We start from the raw sequence: 14298 nt of genomic DNA on the forward strand, positions 1-14298 counted from the left end.
CTAAAGCTACCGTTGAAACAGGGGTGGCCAAAACTTCTTTCGCCATTGCTGCTAGGATTGGGTAACGAGGTCTGTTTAATTTCCACCAAGTTAGAATGGATGATTTGTCATTATCATTTGCACAAGGATCATTCAAGTACCTCTCAAGTTCATTTTTTTTATCAATAGTATCCTTATGCTTCAAATGTTACTTAAAAACATCAGCCCTTTGAGAATGTGAAGTGTTTCTAGGTTGAGCATCAACAACAGTTGATTGTATGGTCACATTGCTTTGGTCATAGGCAGATTTGTACCAGGTGTACAATTTAAACAAATTATCCTTGAAATTTTTGGCCATTTTCAAAGATTTTTCAGTCCCTTCCCCATGAAGTTGATTAAATGACCACTCAATATATCTGAACTTAAAATGAGGGTAAAAAATATCTCCAAAATAGAGAAATTGATTGGTGTTTTTTTCCTCTCCCTAATGTTTATCGTACTTACGCTTCATCTCATAACCTACCGAGGCTAAATCCGAGTTCAAGTTCATAGATGCTTCTTGAAGAAACATTAGATAACTGATGGAAAGCAGTGTGCAGTGACACTTGTTAAGATGAAGAAAAGACCTTAGTAGCGTCATAGAAAATTTTCAAAAATTTCACAAAAGCTCTCGACTTTTCCCAATCGCTATAACAAGGAGGAATAGCATGTCCAAACCACTCAACATACCCTACATGTTCTCCTTCCAATTTTTCAAATGCTGTTTGGAACTTCTCAGCAGCATCCAACATCATGTATGTCGAGTTCCACCTTGTGGAGACATCAAGACATAGATGTTTCCTACAAGTAATCCTAGAAAATTCAACACACTCTTTGAATTTCAATGCCCTTTGCGATGAAGACCTCACAAATCTCATAGTATTACGAATGTTGGAGATGGATGTATCTTGTTCTTTCAATTCATCGTTAACAATCAAATTCAGAATATGTTAGCAACAACGCATATGAAAAAAATCAACTTCACCCATTGATCCATTATTGATATGAATTCTCTTCTTCAAATATGCTACAGCCACGCCATTGCACGATACGTTGTCAACAGTGATTTTAGACACATTCCTAAGACCTCATTCCCTCAACACATCCTCAAGTTTCCTACCAATGGTCTCGCCTTTATGATTAGCAACTAAACTAAAGCTAATGATTCTTTTTTGGTAGTTCCAATCATTGTCAATAAAGTGGGCTGTAATTGTTATATAGCTAAGGTTTTGAACGGAACTCCAACAGTATGTAGTAAGTGCAACCCTACTGCAATCAGACCTAAAATAAGCTTTTAATCGGAACTCCAACAGTATGTAGTAAGTGCAACCCTACTGCAATCAGACCTAAAATAAGCTTTTAATCGGAACTTCTCATCAACAGACGGTCCAGACCCGAACTGAAACTGTGAAAACCGGGAAAGAAAAAAAAAAGAAGTAGCATCGGTTGGACTACATCCGTTTAACGGCTTCAGCGGATGGCCCTACCAGATTCATATGGATATTGTTGGGAACGCACTCCATCTCTAGTGGGAGAAACTTATTGTCCTAAGGTAACGAGCACTTACCACTTTGCTATGACAAAAATACTATAAGAAAGAAGCATATGTACGAGAGTTACCATATTTTGATAGAATGTTTGTGGATAGTGAAATTAATATAGAACCTTAAAAACCATGTCGTACCAAAAAGATACACATATAATCTCAACTCGATTGTTATTTATTAGGTTGCACATTGTCAAATCTGTCTCTAGTCTACCACTATGAGTTATGTGAGCGAATGGACTAGTTTGATGTTTTTTTATTTTATTTTAATTTTTAGTTTATTTATTCATTTAATTTTTGAAAATTTATTTAGCCACCTCCCTATGGGGGTCACCTCCAGCGAAAATCCCAAAATACCCCTGCTTCGGAAATGAACTTCCGAAGCGCTTTTTTTTTAAAAAAAATTTCCTTAATTCGGAAGTTCATTTCCGAAAATAGCATTTCGGAAGTGCACTTCCGAAATACTGCGATTTCTGCAGATTTATCAAAACACTCCCCCTCCCCCAATCATTTACCCTAAATCAAAACAAAAAGTGGCAAAGGCGAAAATTTGTGCAAACAGAATTCCAAAGCTCCATCAAGGCTCCAATCACACTGCTAAACAACATTCAAAAGCCCTCAATCCTAACACTTTGTAAGTTTTGAAATTTTTAGATCTATTATTCAAATGCATGTTATTTAGGGTTTTAATTGTATAAATGATATATGGTTAGGTTGTTAGTAGTATTTAGGTTGTTTAGAAGCATTTTGATTTGTTTTGAAGTTTGGTTTAGGGGTCTTCCATGGAAGTTGCAGAAAATCCCATCGCAGGGGTGTTTCAGAAGTTCATTTCCGAAAACACCTCCATCCCAGTTTTCGGAAATGAACTTCCGAAATGTATCAGAAGTTCAAATTTTTTTGTTTTTTATTTTGTCTCTCATATTAATCAATTTCAATTGTTTACAGGAACATGTCAGGCAACCAACCAGCACGCAGGACTGACGCTAAGGGAAGAAAGGGTTCTTCAAAGAATGAGGTGAAAGAGGTGAAAGAGGTGAAGGAGGTGAAGGAGGTGAAGGAGGTGAAGGAGAAGAAGGAGAAGAAGAAGCTTTTGACTGGTTCTGCTTCGCAGCCTTCAGGCGTGATCAACGTTGATGGTTCTGATACTGAGTGGGATGAGGATTGGTATAATTATCTTCATTCGGAGGAGTTCGCTCGTCGGGAAGAATAACGTGTTTTTATTTTGTTTGATGTGTATTTTGTAACGCTCGTCGGGCAGAATAACATGCTTTTGTCTTGTTTGACGTGTCTTGTTTTGTTCTGATTTCGGATTGTATCGAATAATGTTTTTGTATTGGATTTATCATCTTAGTTTTTGGAAGTGGTAACCGGGGCTGGAACATATGACGGAGGAGGTGGATGTCCGGAGGAAGAAGAACCGGAGGTACGTCCACCGCGAGACAAATGAGCCAATCAATGTAAGCTATAGTTTATCATTATCATCTGGGGACGTCATTTCTAAAAAATCAAGATTAAAAATAATAAGATTTTTTTCCCAATTTTGTAATGACGTCCCCTGATGATAATGATAAACTATAGCTTACATTGATTGGCTCCTTTGTGTCGCGGTGGACGTACCTCCGGTTCTTCTTCCTCCGGACATCCACCTCCTCCGTCATATGTTCCGGCCCGGGTTACCACTTCCAAAAACTAAGATGATAATATTATCGTTGTAATCTTCACCCGATTAAATAAAGCGAATTGTAACTTTAATTTTCGTTGGAAGTCTTTTTTTCTCCCCACCACTCTCTCATCCCCACTTACCCGTGTTGAACAATATGTAACTTTAATTTTATGTAATATTATCGTTGTAATCTTCACCCGATTAAATAAAGCGAATTGTTGTTGTTTTTCATTTTATTATGTCCAGACATATTTTCGGAAGTTCATTTCCGAATACCCCAGGGGGGTGCATTCGGAGATGAACTTCCGAAACACCACATTTTCTGAAAAAGTCACTTTATTTCGGAGATGCATCTCCGAAATCAATATTTTATATTAAAAAAAACACGTTTTCGGAAGTTCATTTCCGAAAACACCTTTTTCAAGAAAAAAAGTACAGTTTCAGAAATGAACTTCCGAAACAAGGGGTATTGTGATAAATTCACCGGAGGTGGCCAAGAAGGTTGGGAGGTGGGTGAAGAAATTCTCTAATTTTTTTATGCCACTTCAATATATTATTTTCTCACTTATTTATTCAGTGAGGTACTATTTTATCCAAGTGTCGTTGTTTTGACATTAACTTTAAATAAATTAAACTCAAGTTTACTTATTTAATTGAACAAAATTTATAATTTCCAAACTTTAAAAATTTTATCTAACTTTAGCTCTTTATATATATATATATATATATATATATATATATATATATATATATATATATATATATATATATATATATATATATATATATATATATATATATATATATATATATATATATATATATATATATATTACTTTTTAAATTAGAGGATAATTTTTTTTAAAAAAAAAACTAATCTTATATGAGGGTTGCTCTTAGCATCCTTAGTGGTAAATAGTCACCCTTATAAAATTTTAAAATGTCTTTAGAATAATATGAAAGTTAACGTCCGAACACCCCATACACACCAAAACACTACGTAAATGAGTCAATCCTATTTTATCGAAAAATAGTACGAAAGTCAATCTCTGTATTGATGGAAGGGTAAATTTGTAAGTTAAGTTCCGGACTAACCCTTGAATACTGTTTAAACTCTTGATAATGTGTTTATTTCACAACTCAGTAGATAATACAGAAGTTAAGTTCTATACTACTCTCAGGACAATAAGTTTCTCTCTCAAACAGTAATTTATTCTATAAATTTGACATATTTTACGAAGCATTATATTTAAGTAATTTATTCAAAGTATACATAATTGCTATTCAATTAAACCGTAGACTTATGTAATTCAATCTAAATACCATATATTAAGTCAAAATAAAAACTACACATTGTTCACAAAATACAAACTATCAAAATACAAAGAAAAGGTCAAATATTGGGTATATCTAACCTTTTAGTTCCTCCTCTGCCTCTTGTACTACAAGGCATGTCATGCATCGGCTATCATAGCCTCTAAAGTGGCTATCTTAGGAGTGCGTTCCTAAAACTATCCTTAATATATGTTCGCTCTCCCACTAGACACAATAAGGTGACATACCAACAACAAATCAACGACATGTCCCTTCCTAGCTTGTTCCTATTTGAATATCTCATGATGAGCTGACCTCGATGGCTCTCTCTTTGCATTTAGTGTCGTGTAAGGATGTGACACTCTAAAAAAAATATAGGATGAAGACATATATAGTACTCTATGGCGAAGGATCTGCCACATTGCGCACAACCTCTAGGACCAGATGATCATATGGTACTTCGCAAATATCTCATCAACAACTCTATAGCGGACAGTGGGAGGAGAAACAATGGTAGGGGCTCTAAGAATACCTTGCAGATATTCAAACGGGCGCATGACTTGCTCAGGTAGATGTGGATACATCAATCATTACCCACAAGAATGTCGGGTCACTCTACCATGTCTCACTTTTTCTTGGCAGTGAAACTTACCGAATGTGAGAAGTCGATAATTTTTTATTGAATGAAGTGGAGTAGAGGTTAATTCATGTCCTAGGCTTGAAAGCAATGCAGTAAAAGTAGTGATAAATCTTGAAAATTGATAGAAATGGAGTTTGCTCACAAGTTCTGTTATGAGTTTTGAGAAAGTTTCTAAAATAAAGGAAGAGGGAAGGTATAACGTGTTTATATAAATCAAATTGCTCTAGACATTGACCTCCCTAAAAATGCAGAGATTAACCTCTGGATTATTTAAGCTTTTTTCCTTGTTTTGGGTATGAGACTTGACTGTGGTTCCATTTTGGCTGCGTCCGAAGTTTAAGTTCCGAATTTTAGGGGTATTAATGGTTTTTCATTAAAGTGGGTGAGCACCACCAAGGGTGCGAAGAACAATGCCCTATTATTTAGATGTCAATAATAAACCAGCCACCCAAAGCCTTATGGGCTAGTTAATTTGATCCAATATCTAATATAGACTAAATGGACTAGGTCCAAAAAGGCTCGATTGCCTTTTGACGGTCTATCTCATATAAAAATATGGTTTGTTCATTGCATCCTCATTATTACTCTAAATTCTTGTACAATTTTTGGAAATGCTCCTCTCGCTTCGTCCAAATTTTAAAATCCAGACGCACCACAAATTACAAGAGAGTTCAAGTTCACTTGAAATGCATCTAGTGCATAAATAGTCTTGCCCGAATTTTGAAATTAGGATGCACCACATATTACGAGAGTTTAAGTTCACCTAAAACACATTCAATACAGAAATAGCCTTTTCCCGAATTTTGAAATCCGAACGCACCACATGTTACATTAGAGTTCAAGTTCACCCGAAACGCACCTAATGCACAAATAACCTTGTCTAAATTTCAAAATCCAGACGCACATATTACAAGAGAGTTCAAGTTCACCTGAAACACACCAAATGCACAAATAGTCATGTGCGAATTTTGAAACCATACACAAGAGAGCTCAAACTCACCTGACACGCGACCAAAACCCTAAATCATATTTGTGAAATAAATGCGTTCGAATTTTGAATTGTGAATGTCACGCGAGGAGCATTTTCATAAATTTAAGAGTTTGGGACTAATATTAAGATGCAATCAGCAACCTTAAAAATCATGGGCGCGCTAATGAGCCAACCCATTAGACCAGACCATGTTTACACCTCTATTTATACTTTTTTTAATCCTTATAGAGAAAAAAAGGTCAAATGATATAATTGAAAACCTATATACAAAAGCAAATAGAACCATGTCAAGAAAAATCAAAGATTCAATTTGTATATATATTACAATTTTGGTTTTGATATCCTAAAATCCATTTGGGTTTCAGCATGACCATTGTTTTTTTTGTCATGCTGTTTGAATTGGTGTTGACATTGATACCAATCTCAAATTTTCAACCACATAAACCATCATGTAAATTTTACTACAAGCCTCTTTGAGGACATGAAGCAAAATCAAAACAAATACACCTCCAAAAACAACAACTCTCAACATTACTCTTTCTTGTGGTAAATTTACCATCAAATAAACACAATCCAAACTTATTAAAACCCAACTTAACCTTTCCATCAACACTTTAATCCTAGACACAAATTTCCCAAAACTTTCTCCATAGATTTTACATATAATCCTCAAACAAAGAACACCAACAACAAAAAATGTTGTCATTGACCAACCTTTGTACTTCACTAGTTTCCCTCCAACAACCAAAGCCTCTTTCCTGCAAACACATGTTGCACACTCACCCGAAAGTGTAGAAGACATCAACGCGTCGTAACCGGTATAATAAGGCAGCACAATTGAATCCAAATACAAACTTGCATGCAAAATTCCAGAAATTGTTGATGCTGCAAAGAAAGTGTACTTAATATCCTTATAATCATCTTCATTATCAAAGGATAATGAAGAGATTAGAACCAATAGAAGAATCGCAGGACCGAAACAAGAAAGTGGGAAAATTGTGTTGATTTGATGACCCTTTGCAAAGATTAAGATTATAAGTGGAAGAGATATTGGACCAGAAGGCAAAAGAAACCTTTTTGATTGAGTCAAAAAGTTTTTTTCTTTTCTTGAGATGATATTCATAACCACAATCACAAGAGTGAAAAAATAAGAACATGTTGTGAAGAGAAGGACTAAGATATCAACAAAAAGAGGGTAATTTGGAGGGTAGGTTTTGTCACAAACATAATGGTAAGGACAATTGATTGTATCAAAATTTTCTTCCATTTGCCAACTTATGCATTTGAAAAATGTTGCATGAATTTCTTCTATGTCCCATCCAGGTTGGAATGTAGGGTTTTTTTGGAGCAAAGTAAGGCTATTCATCATTGCATGTTGTAAGATAAATTAAATTTTGATCATATAAATATAAATAAGAATCTTATTCATCAAGTAGAAGTTTTGAATAGGATGAAGAAAGACCAACTAATCAATTTTATTTACTTTGTGTTTGCAATTTTGGAAGCTAAATTTCTTTCAATGAGGAATTATGTTTCTGTTTGAAGTATATTAGGTAGTTGAATGGACGAAAAATTTGTAAAGCATGTTGTTGGGTTTGGAAGTGAAGAAATGTTGTATGGTAAAATATAGGCAACGTGATTGCAAAGGGAAAGGGATGGTATTAGGTGAGTGATGGATATTTTTTGATTTCATGATGGGGTGCCAAATTGATAGTATCATCTTTTGAGAGGCAAAAATTGGTATGCCAACTTCAAATGAACCATTACTTTAGAAAGTGAATAGAACATGTGTTTTATGAATGGTTTTATATCCAAATCTAATAGCAATTAACCAAACTTAAAATGATCCGAAACAAACTGTGGTTATTTGTCAATTGGTTTCTAAATTCTAAATTTCTAATAACTTATTTTTACTTTAAGTTCCTTTCCTATGTTATATATTATGTATGTGTCACTTATGGGTCAAATAATTAAGAAATATGTAGATACAAACTATGTAGCTGGCCCTATTTTACTGGAAAAAATATGATTGTTGTTATTGTATTTATGTTTATAGAATAGCTGGAAGACATAGAGATGGGTTTGTTAATCCATCACCAAGGCTAAACTATAGCTAAATTCACCCTCTTTGAATCTTTAACCACAACTTTTTTCTCCAATATTAATAATAATAAGAAAAACATTGGTTTTAGTTGGTTGTGTTTTTGGTTAGTTCTACTCTGCGTTGCATAGGTACGAGTGCGTACCCAGTACCCGTATCGGATATTAATACGGTACAATATTTTTAAAAAAAACTAAGATACAAATATGTTAGTATAATTTTTTTAAAATATAAAAACAAAAAAGTTATATTATTTAAATAACAACAAAATATTAAAATTAAAAAACAATTTGCTTAAAAAAAGTTGATATTTGCGCAACAACATAGATAATTCACACTTAAAAAGCATCAATAAATCATTAAATCATGATTGAATATTAATATTTTCCTCTCCAATATCATTAAAAATAATGGCTTCTAGTTCAGGTTCATCGAAAAAAAGACTAACAATTTCAAGAATAACAGCTCCGTCAAATAGATTTCATTCGTCTCCATCAATATCCCACATTTTTGTTGCTCCTTTATTATAAACTTTACTCATTCTTCGAGAGAAGACGAAGATTTATATGAACAAAAACTAAATCCTCAATCTTCTTTGGATTGAGTTTAATTCTTTTCAATGAATGAATAAATTCATATGCGTTTCAATTCTCTCCGCAAAAGATGAAGAACTTGATATTGAAAGAAATCTTTAATGGAGTAGATTTATTTTTCTTTCACTTTTTATTTATAAATAGAATAAATAACCTAATTTTTACTCAATAAAAAAAACTAAACTATACAATCTGAAAAATAATTTAAAAAGTTGAATACGTGCACTAAATGTGTATCAATTGATATACCAACTAAAAAGTAAATATAAAAAAATTAGTACGGCTTTGGAGCGTACCGTACGCATACCGGTACCATTCTTCACATGTTTTAGAGAAAATATTAATATTCAGTCATGATTTCATGATTTATTGATTGTTTATCCATGGACCAAACAGGTTCGACACTTCGGCAATACAACAACTAACTATGTGGAATCTCAACACCTACTAGACTGAAGAATTCGTTGGGAAATAGTAAAGGTGGTTTTAGTCGAGATTGGGACACCATGAACCAAATGCTATGAAACTAACATAATATGATACAAACATCATTTGGCCGAAGCATTATTGAGTTAGAACACCTATTCAGAGACAACATCCTTTATTCACGGTTGGTTGGCAACATATATGGGGCAGCATTGAATTTTATTTTTCATAAAACTAAGCAAGCGGATAACACAGGTTTAGATAGCTCAAAGTGTGGAAATACACTTAGGAATAATTTTTGTCTTCCATGTGCTTGTTTAATTTTAAAGAAGATGAAGCTTGAAAAACCAATACGTATAGATGAAGTTTACACTCATTGGAAAAGGATTGGTTTTGGTGATAATGGTGTGATGAAGGATAATAAGTCAAACATATCTATCATGAATGAGTGGGAAGTCCTTCGAGAGATTCACGAAAGCTGATGACATAATGAAATTTCACATTAAAGAGCAACTAAGGAAGATTTCCAATCCAGAAACAACGTATTTGAAACCACTGTTAGAACCGGTTAAAACAAAAGGGAGCATCTTAAAAGGTCAAACCGACACAAATTGACAACTCCACGAGACGTTATCCTTCATACTTTGAACACCTTGACTCACACTTTCCATATTCTCCGACTCCAAAATTCCAAAAGAGTGTTTTCAATGGTGCTCGCATTAGCAAACCATCTCCCTCAACACCATTACCAAAAATCAAACACATTGAAGAGATGTTGCTTTTTGTTCACAAATACATTGAATGTATTATAAATGTTGAAGGTGACGACAACTGGGTTTTTCGAATTGTTTCGGATTTGCTCGGTAAGGGAGAGGGCGACTACCAATTTGTTTGTCTTCATATTATACAACAGATGAAGACGTGTATGGAATCATACACAGAGCTATACGGGAACAAAGCAAAATAATATGTAATTCTCAATGCTCTAGTTCCTTGTCTTAATGGTTCGGCTTTGTTTGACAACTAGATGTGCTTCTCGAAAATGGGATACCTTATAGCAAGTGGTTATGATAGGGTGTGTACTGCTTTAACACGATTTGGTTTCTTAGAAACATTCTTTCCACTATGGAGTAAGCCACCTCAAAATCCATCTGAGCGCATCATTTGTATAGGTTGACTATAAAAAAATAACATTTTGTTCAGGTTTAATTTATTTGAAACCGGGATGTCATATACTATATATATCATTGGAGGGGACGACACATTTCATACAAGATGCTGAAACTTAGATGGATCACATTTTAGAAAGGATGGAAGAGTTCACAAAATTGAGCGGCATTAAAAGAGAAGCAAATAAGGAAAGATCGAAGAATAAACCACCAATAGATTTAGACAGTAACACATATTTTGATGCATTTTAGTTGTAATCTAATAATGTAACATATTTTTTGTATGTAACGCACTAAATAATGTTATAAAATTAGATAGTATTTTTTGGACAAATTTTGGATTTTGAAAATTTGCTTTGCATATTCAGTTGGTTTGGTTCTGTATAGTTTTTGGGTAGTTCCGGAGATGCATCACCAAATACACCTTATTATTTTTAAAAAAATAAAAGAAGAGAAAGATATGGTTCACTATGCTTAAACTGAAGACGGATGATGATTTGAAGTAACTTTGACGTCATTCTCAGGATAAACATTCTTAGAGATAATGGTTAGTAAATTCTATATTGCCTCTATTGTTTTCTATTTTAAAGAGAATTTAACTTAGAGATAAATCTCCGTCTATCTCGACGATGATATCTATAGGCTTGTCTCTAAGTTACATTCTCTCTCTAATATAGGGAGAGACTATGAAGCTAAAATTTGTGGTTATGCTAAATTTGTTGTCAACCCAAACATAAACTAATAAACTTATAAATGGCTTAATAAAAAAGACTTCCCCGAAATTAATTAGCTTTATAAATGGAATGTCAATGCATTAATATATGCTAATTTTTTATGCTAAGCAAAGTTTTTATATTAAACTACGAAAATACTTTAATTCCAAGTGCTGAAAACTGTTGTAAAATTATATTCCAAGATTATTCAAGCACCCCCCCAATGACGATATATTGCTCCATGAATTAGCCACGATGACCATATACTTCCTTTTTCTATCATGCATCTTCTCTCTACTTTTCTAAGACTTTGACATGTTGTCCTTGCCAATAATACAACTAAATTAATTAAAATAACTACTTACAGTAACAATTCAAAAGATTCTATTCTAACAAAAATGGAGACCATGTCATTTCTGTCTCTACTTTCTTTACTCTCTTATTTTGCCTCATGAATTTGACGATATTCAAGCACCCCCAACCCAATGATGCTTAAAGCAAGCCACTTGCCCTATTATTATATATATAAGTCATTCATAAGAGTGAGGTTTATTATTTTAAAATTTAAGACATGAATCAAATAATACGAATCATGTTTGTTAGGATTTTAGAGAAGCTAATTCTGATGTGAATTGATAATATTATATAAAATGATTAAGATGCCCATACTTTATTCTGGTGATTCTATAAATCGACACAAAATCTCAAAGATGTCTTTTAACACAAACTTAGACTTTGAATTCCTTTATTTATGATCTTACATTTTCATCCATGTCTTCATGTATGTTTGATGTGTGACCAGAGCCGGTCTTGGGCCCGAGCAAGTAGGTTCACAGTCTAGGACTTAAAAAAATGGGGCTTCAATTTTTTAAATTATAATTAAAAAATTATAATAGTGAAAAAATATGTATTATATATTAATCAACAAAAACATATAACAATTCGTTGCATGATGTCGTCGGTTTGAGACTTAAAGTCTTTAAAAATTTTCAATTAACATTTTTTTACCGAAACACTACTTCATTTAGCAGCAATATAACCATTAGAGAAATATAGGGAATGGTGAGGATACCCTTTTGTGGATGGATTCGTGGTGCGATGGCATATTGCTAAAGGATAAATATCCAGGTTTATACAATATATGTGAAGAGAAAAACATCCTGATTAGAGATATGTTACCAATGGAACGGGAGGAAAGGCATCAAAGATTTAAATGGAGTAGAGATCTATCACAAGAAGAACTAGCAGTAGTAAACGAAATTGGCGAGAAAACTCAGAACATAACACTCGATTCAGGGAGGAGGGATAGTTGGAATTGGGGTTCAGGGCAATACTCAATCAAAGAAGCCTATGAGATTATTATGACGAGAACTCCTTTTGACGAAGAAACAAATTACATAGAAGCTTGGAATAGATTCATACCGCTAAAAGTGGCAGTTCTAGTTTGGCGACTTTTCCAAAATAAGATTGCGTCGAAGGATAACTTAGTTAAGAGAGGAGTTCTCAATCAAACCCAATCGGACTGCCCTTTTAGATGCGCGGTTACTGAAAATGCTTCTCATATTTTCTTCGAATGTAGTTTCCCTATGCAGGTTTGGGCGTCGGTCCTAAGGTGGCTGAACATTCATACAGCTATGCACAACAATGCTATAGAAAACTATCACCAGTTTAAAGGACTTTGCGGAATGGGCAGAATGCAAGCGGAGAAATTCTGTGTAATTTGGTTCGCGTGTATTTGGATATTGTGGAATGGGCGTAATGAGAAAGTGTTTAGAGATAGTTCTAGATCAGCGGAGCAAATGAGTGAAGAAATTAAGATTATAATATGGAAATGGCTGAAGTGCAAAGTTAAAGGCTTCAACTACTCCCTCAATCATTGGATAACCAATCTGGCTGCTTGCTTGGGAATTGGATGTTGAACGATCACTGTGTCATTTGTATGTCAACTTAAAAAGGTCCTGGTGGAGATTATCACCACATCAAGAGCGACATCTCTTTTACTCCTTCTCGTTGATATTGAATCACGTCGGTGTTTTGGTGAAATCAAGCGGTTCAGGCGAAATTCTGTTTTTCTGTTTCGGTCTAGTGCCCATCTACGTCGGTTCAGAGGCTGTTTTGTTCGTCCGGTTGTGAGCTTCTGTTGTATGTTGTCCACTTTTTCCATTTTCTGTTATTATTATCATAGGAAGTTTGGTTTCAGCTTCAAAATTTTGGATTCTTATACCAACTTTAACTATGTTGCTAGAATAATTGTGGAGCAAAACTGTTTTAATTGGAGGCATGACCACTTAAGCCTGTTTGGATTGTGTATCTTTTTGGGGTGGGATTGGTGTGAATCTCTTGTATTTTAGTTTAGGAGTGCATTTAACTATTGTTTGGTGGGTTGTATTGGTGTTTATAGCTTTCTGGTTTTCTGAGATTTGTGGACTGGTGTAATAGGCATTACTTATGCCTTTCCTATTTGTTATTTAATTAATTTTGCCCTTCCAAAAAAAAAAAGATTTATTAAATATATTAAATTATAATTTAATCTTTTATAACCAAAATATTTTTTTATATTTTAATTATTTATTATACATTACATATTATGAATTAATTAAATATCATTTATTTTTAATGTAATTTTTTTCTGCTGACAGTAAATTTAATCATAATTGATTTTATAAATAATAAATTTTTTCTGACAATAACTTTAAACCCAATAAAAATGGTGTGTGTTACTAAAAATTATTTGATATTTGAATTTATTAATCAATATTTTTTTCTTATTAAATTAGTTATGAGTAAATTTGTAATAAAAAAATTATATTGGACAAATATTATATTTAACCAATTCATAATAGAGAATGCATAATAAATAATTAGTGGTGTAAAAAATTGCTTTTGATTATAAAATATTGAATCAAAAGTCAGGATCGGTCATGGGTCTCTAAAAAGTCGAGAACGGCCCTGTGTGTGACCATTGAATTTGGTCTTTCATACTCAAACACTCAAACATATGTAATAATTTGGTATTCTTGAATCATGATGATGTACATGTACGCAAATGGTGAATGATATTGATTGAATATGGTGAATTTTTATCTACCCAACACAAAAAGTTGGATAGAGTTACCCTTAGTGT

At 33.5% G+C, this 14298-nt stretch overlaps 2 protein-coding genes across 2 annotated transcripts; one reads left to right on the top strand and one right to left on the bottom strand.

Moving 5' to 3' along the window:
* Positions 1 to 6330: 6330 nt before the first annotated feature.
* LOC131600126 (uncharacterized) lies at positions 6331 to 7750 on the bottom strand. The gene has a single exon (XM_058872348.1). It carries the CDS (start codon positions 7539 to 7541, stop codon positions 6558 to 6560), a length of 984 nt encoding a protein of 327 aa, XP_058728331.1. The 5' UTR covers positions 7542 to 7750; the 3' UTR covers positions 6331 to 6557.
* Positions 7751 to 12355: 4605 nt separating this feature from the next.
* Positions 12356 to 13093, top strand: LOC131598205 (uncharacterized). Its single transcript, XM_058870831.1, has one exon. It carries the CDS (start codon positions 12356 to 12358, stop codon positions 13091 to 13093), a length of 738 nt encoding a protein of 245 aa, XP_058726814.1.
* The last annotated feature ends 1205 nt before the right edge of the window (positions 13094 to 14298 follow it).

Source organism: Vicia villosa, linkage group LG4 (genome assembly GCF_029867415.1).
Source record: "Vicia villosa cultivar HV-30 ecotype Madison, WI linkage group LG4, Vvil1.0, whole genome shotgun sequence".
NCBI classification, from domain to species: Eukaryota; Viridiplantae; Streptophyta; class Magnoliopsida; order Fabales; family Fabaceae; genus Vicia; species Vicia villosa.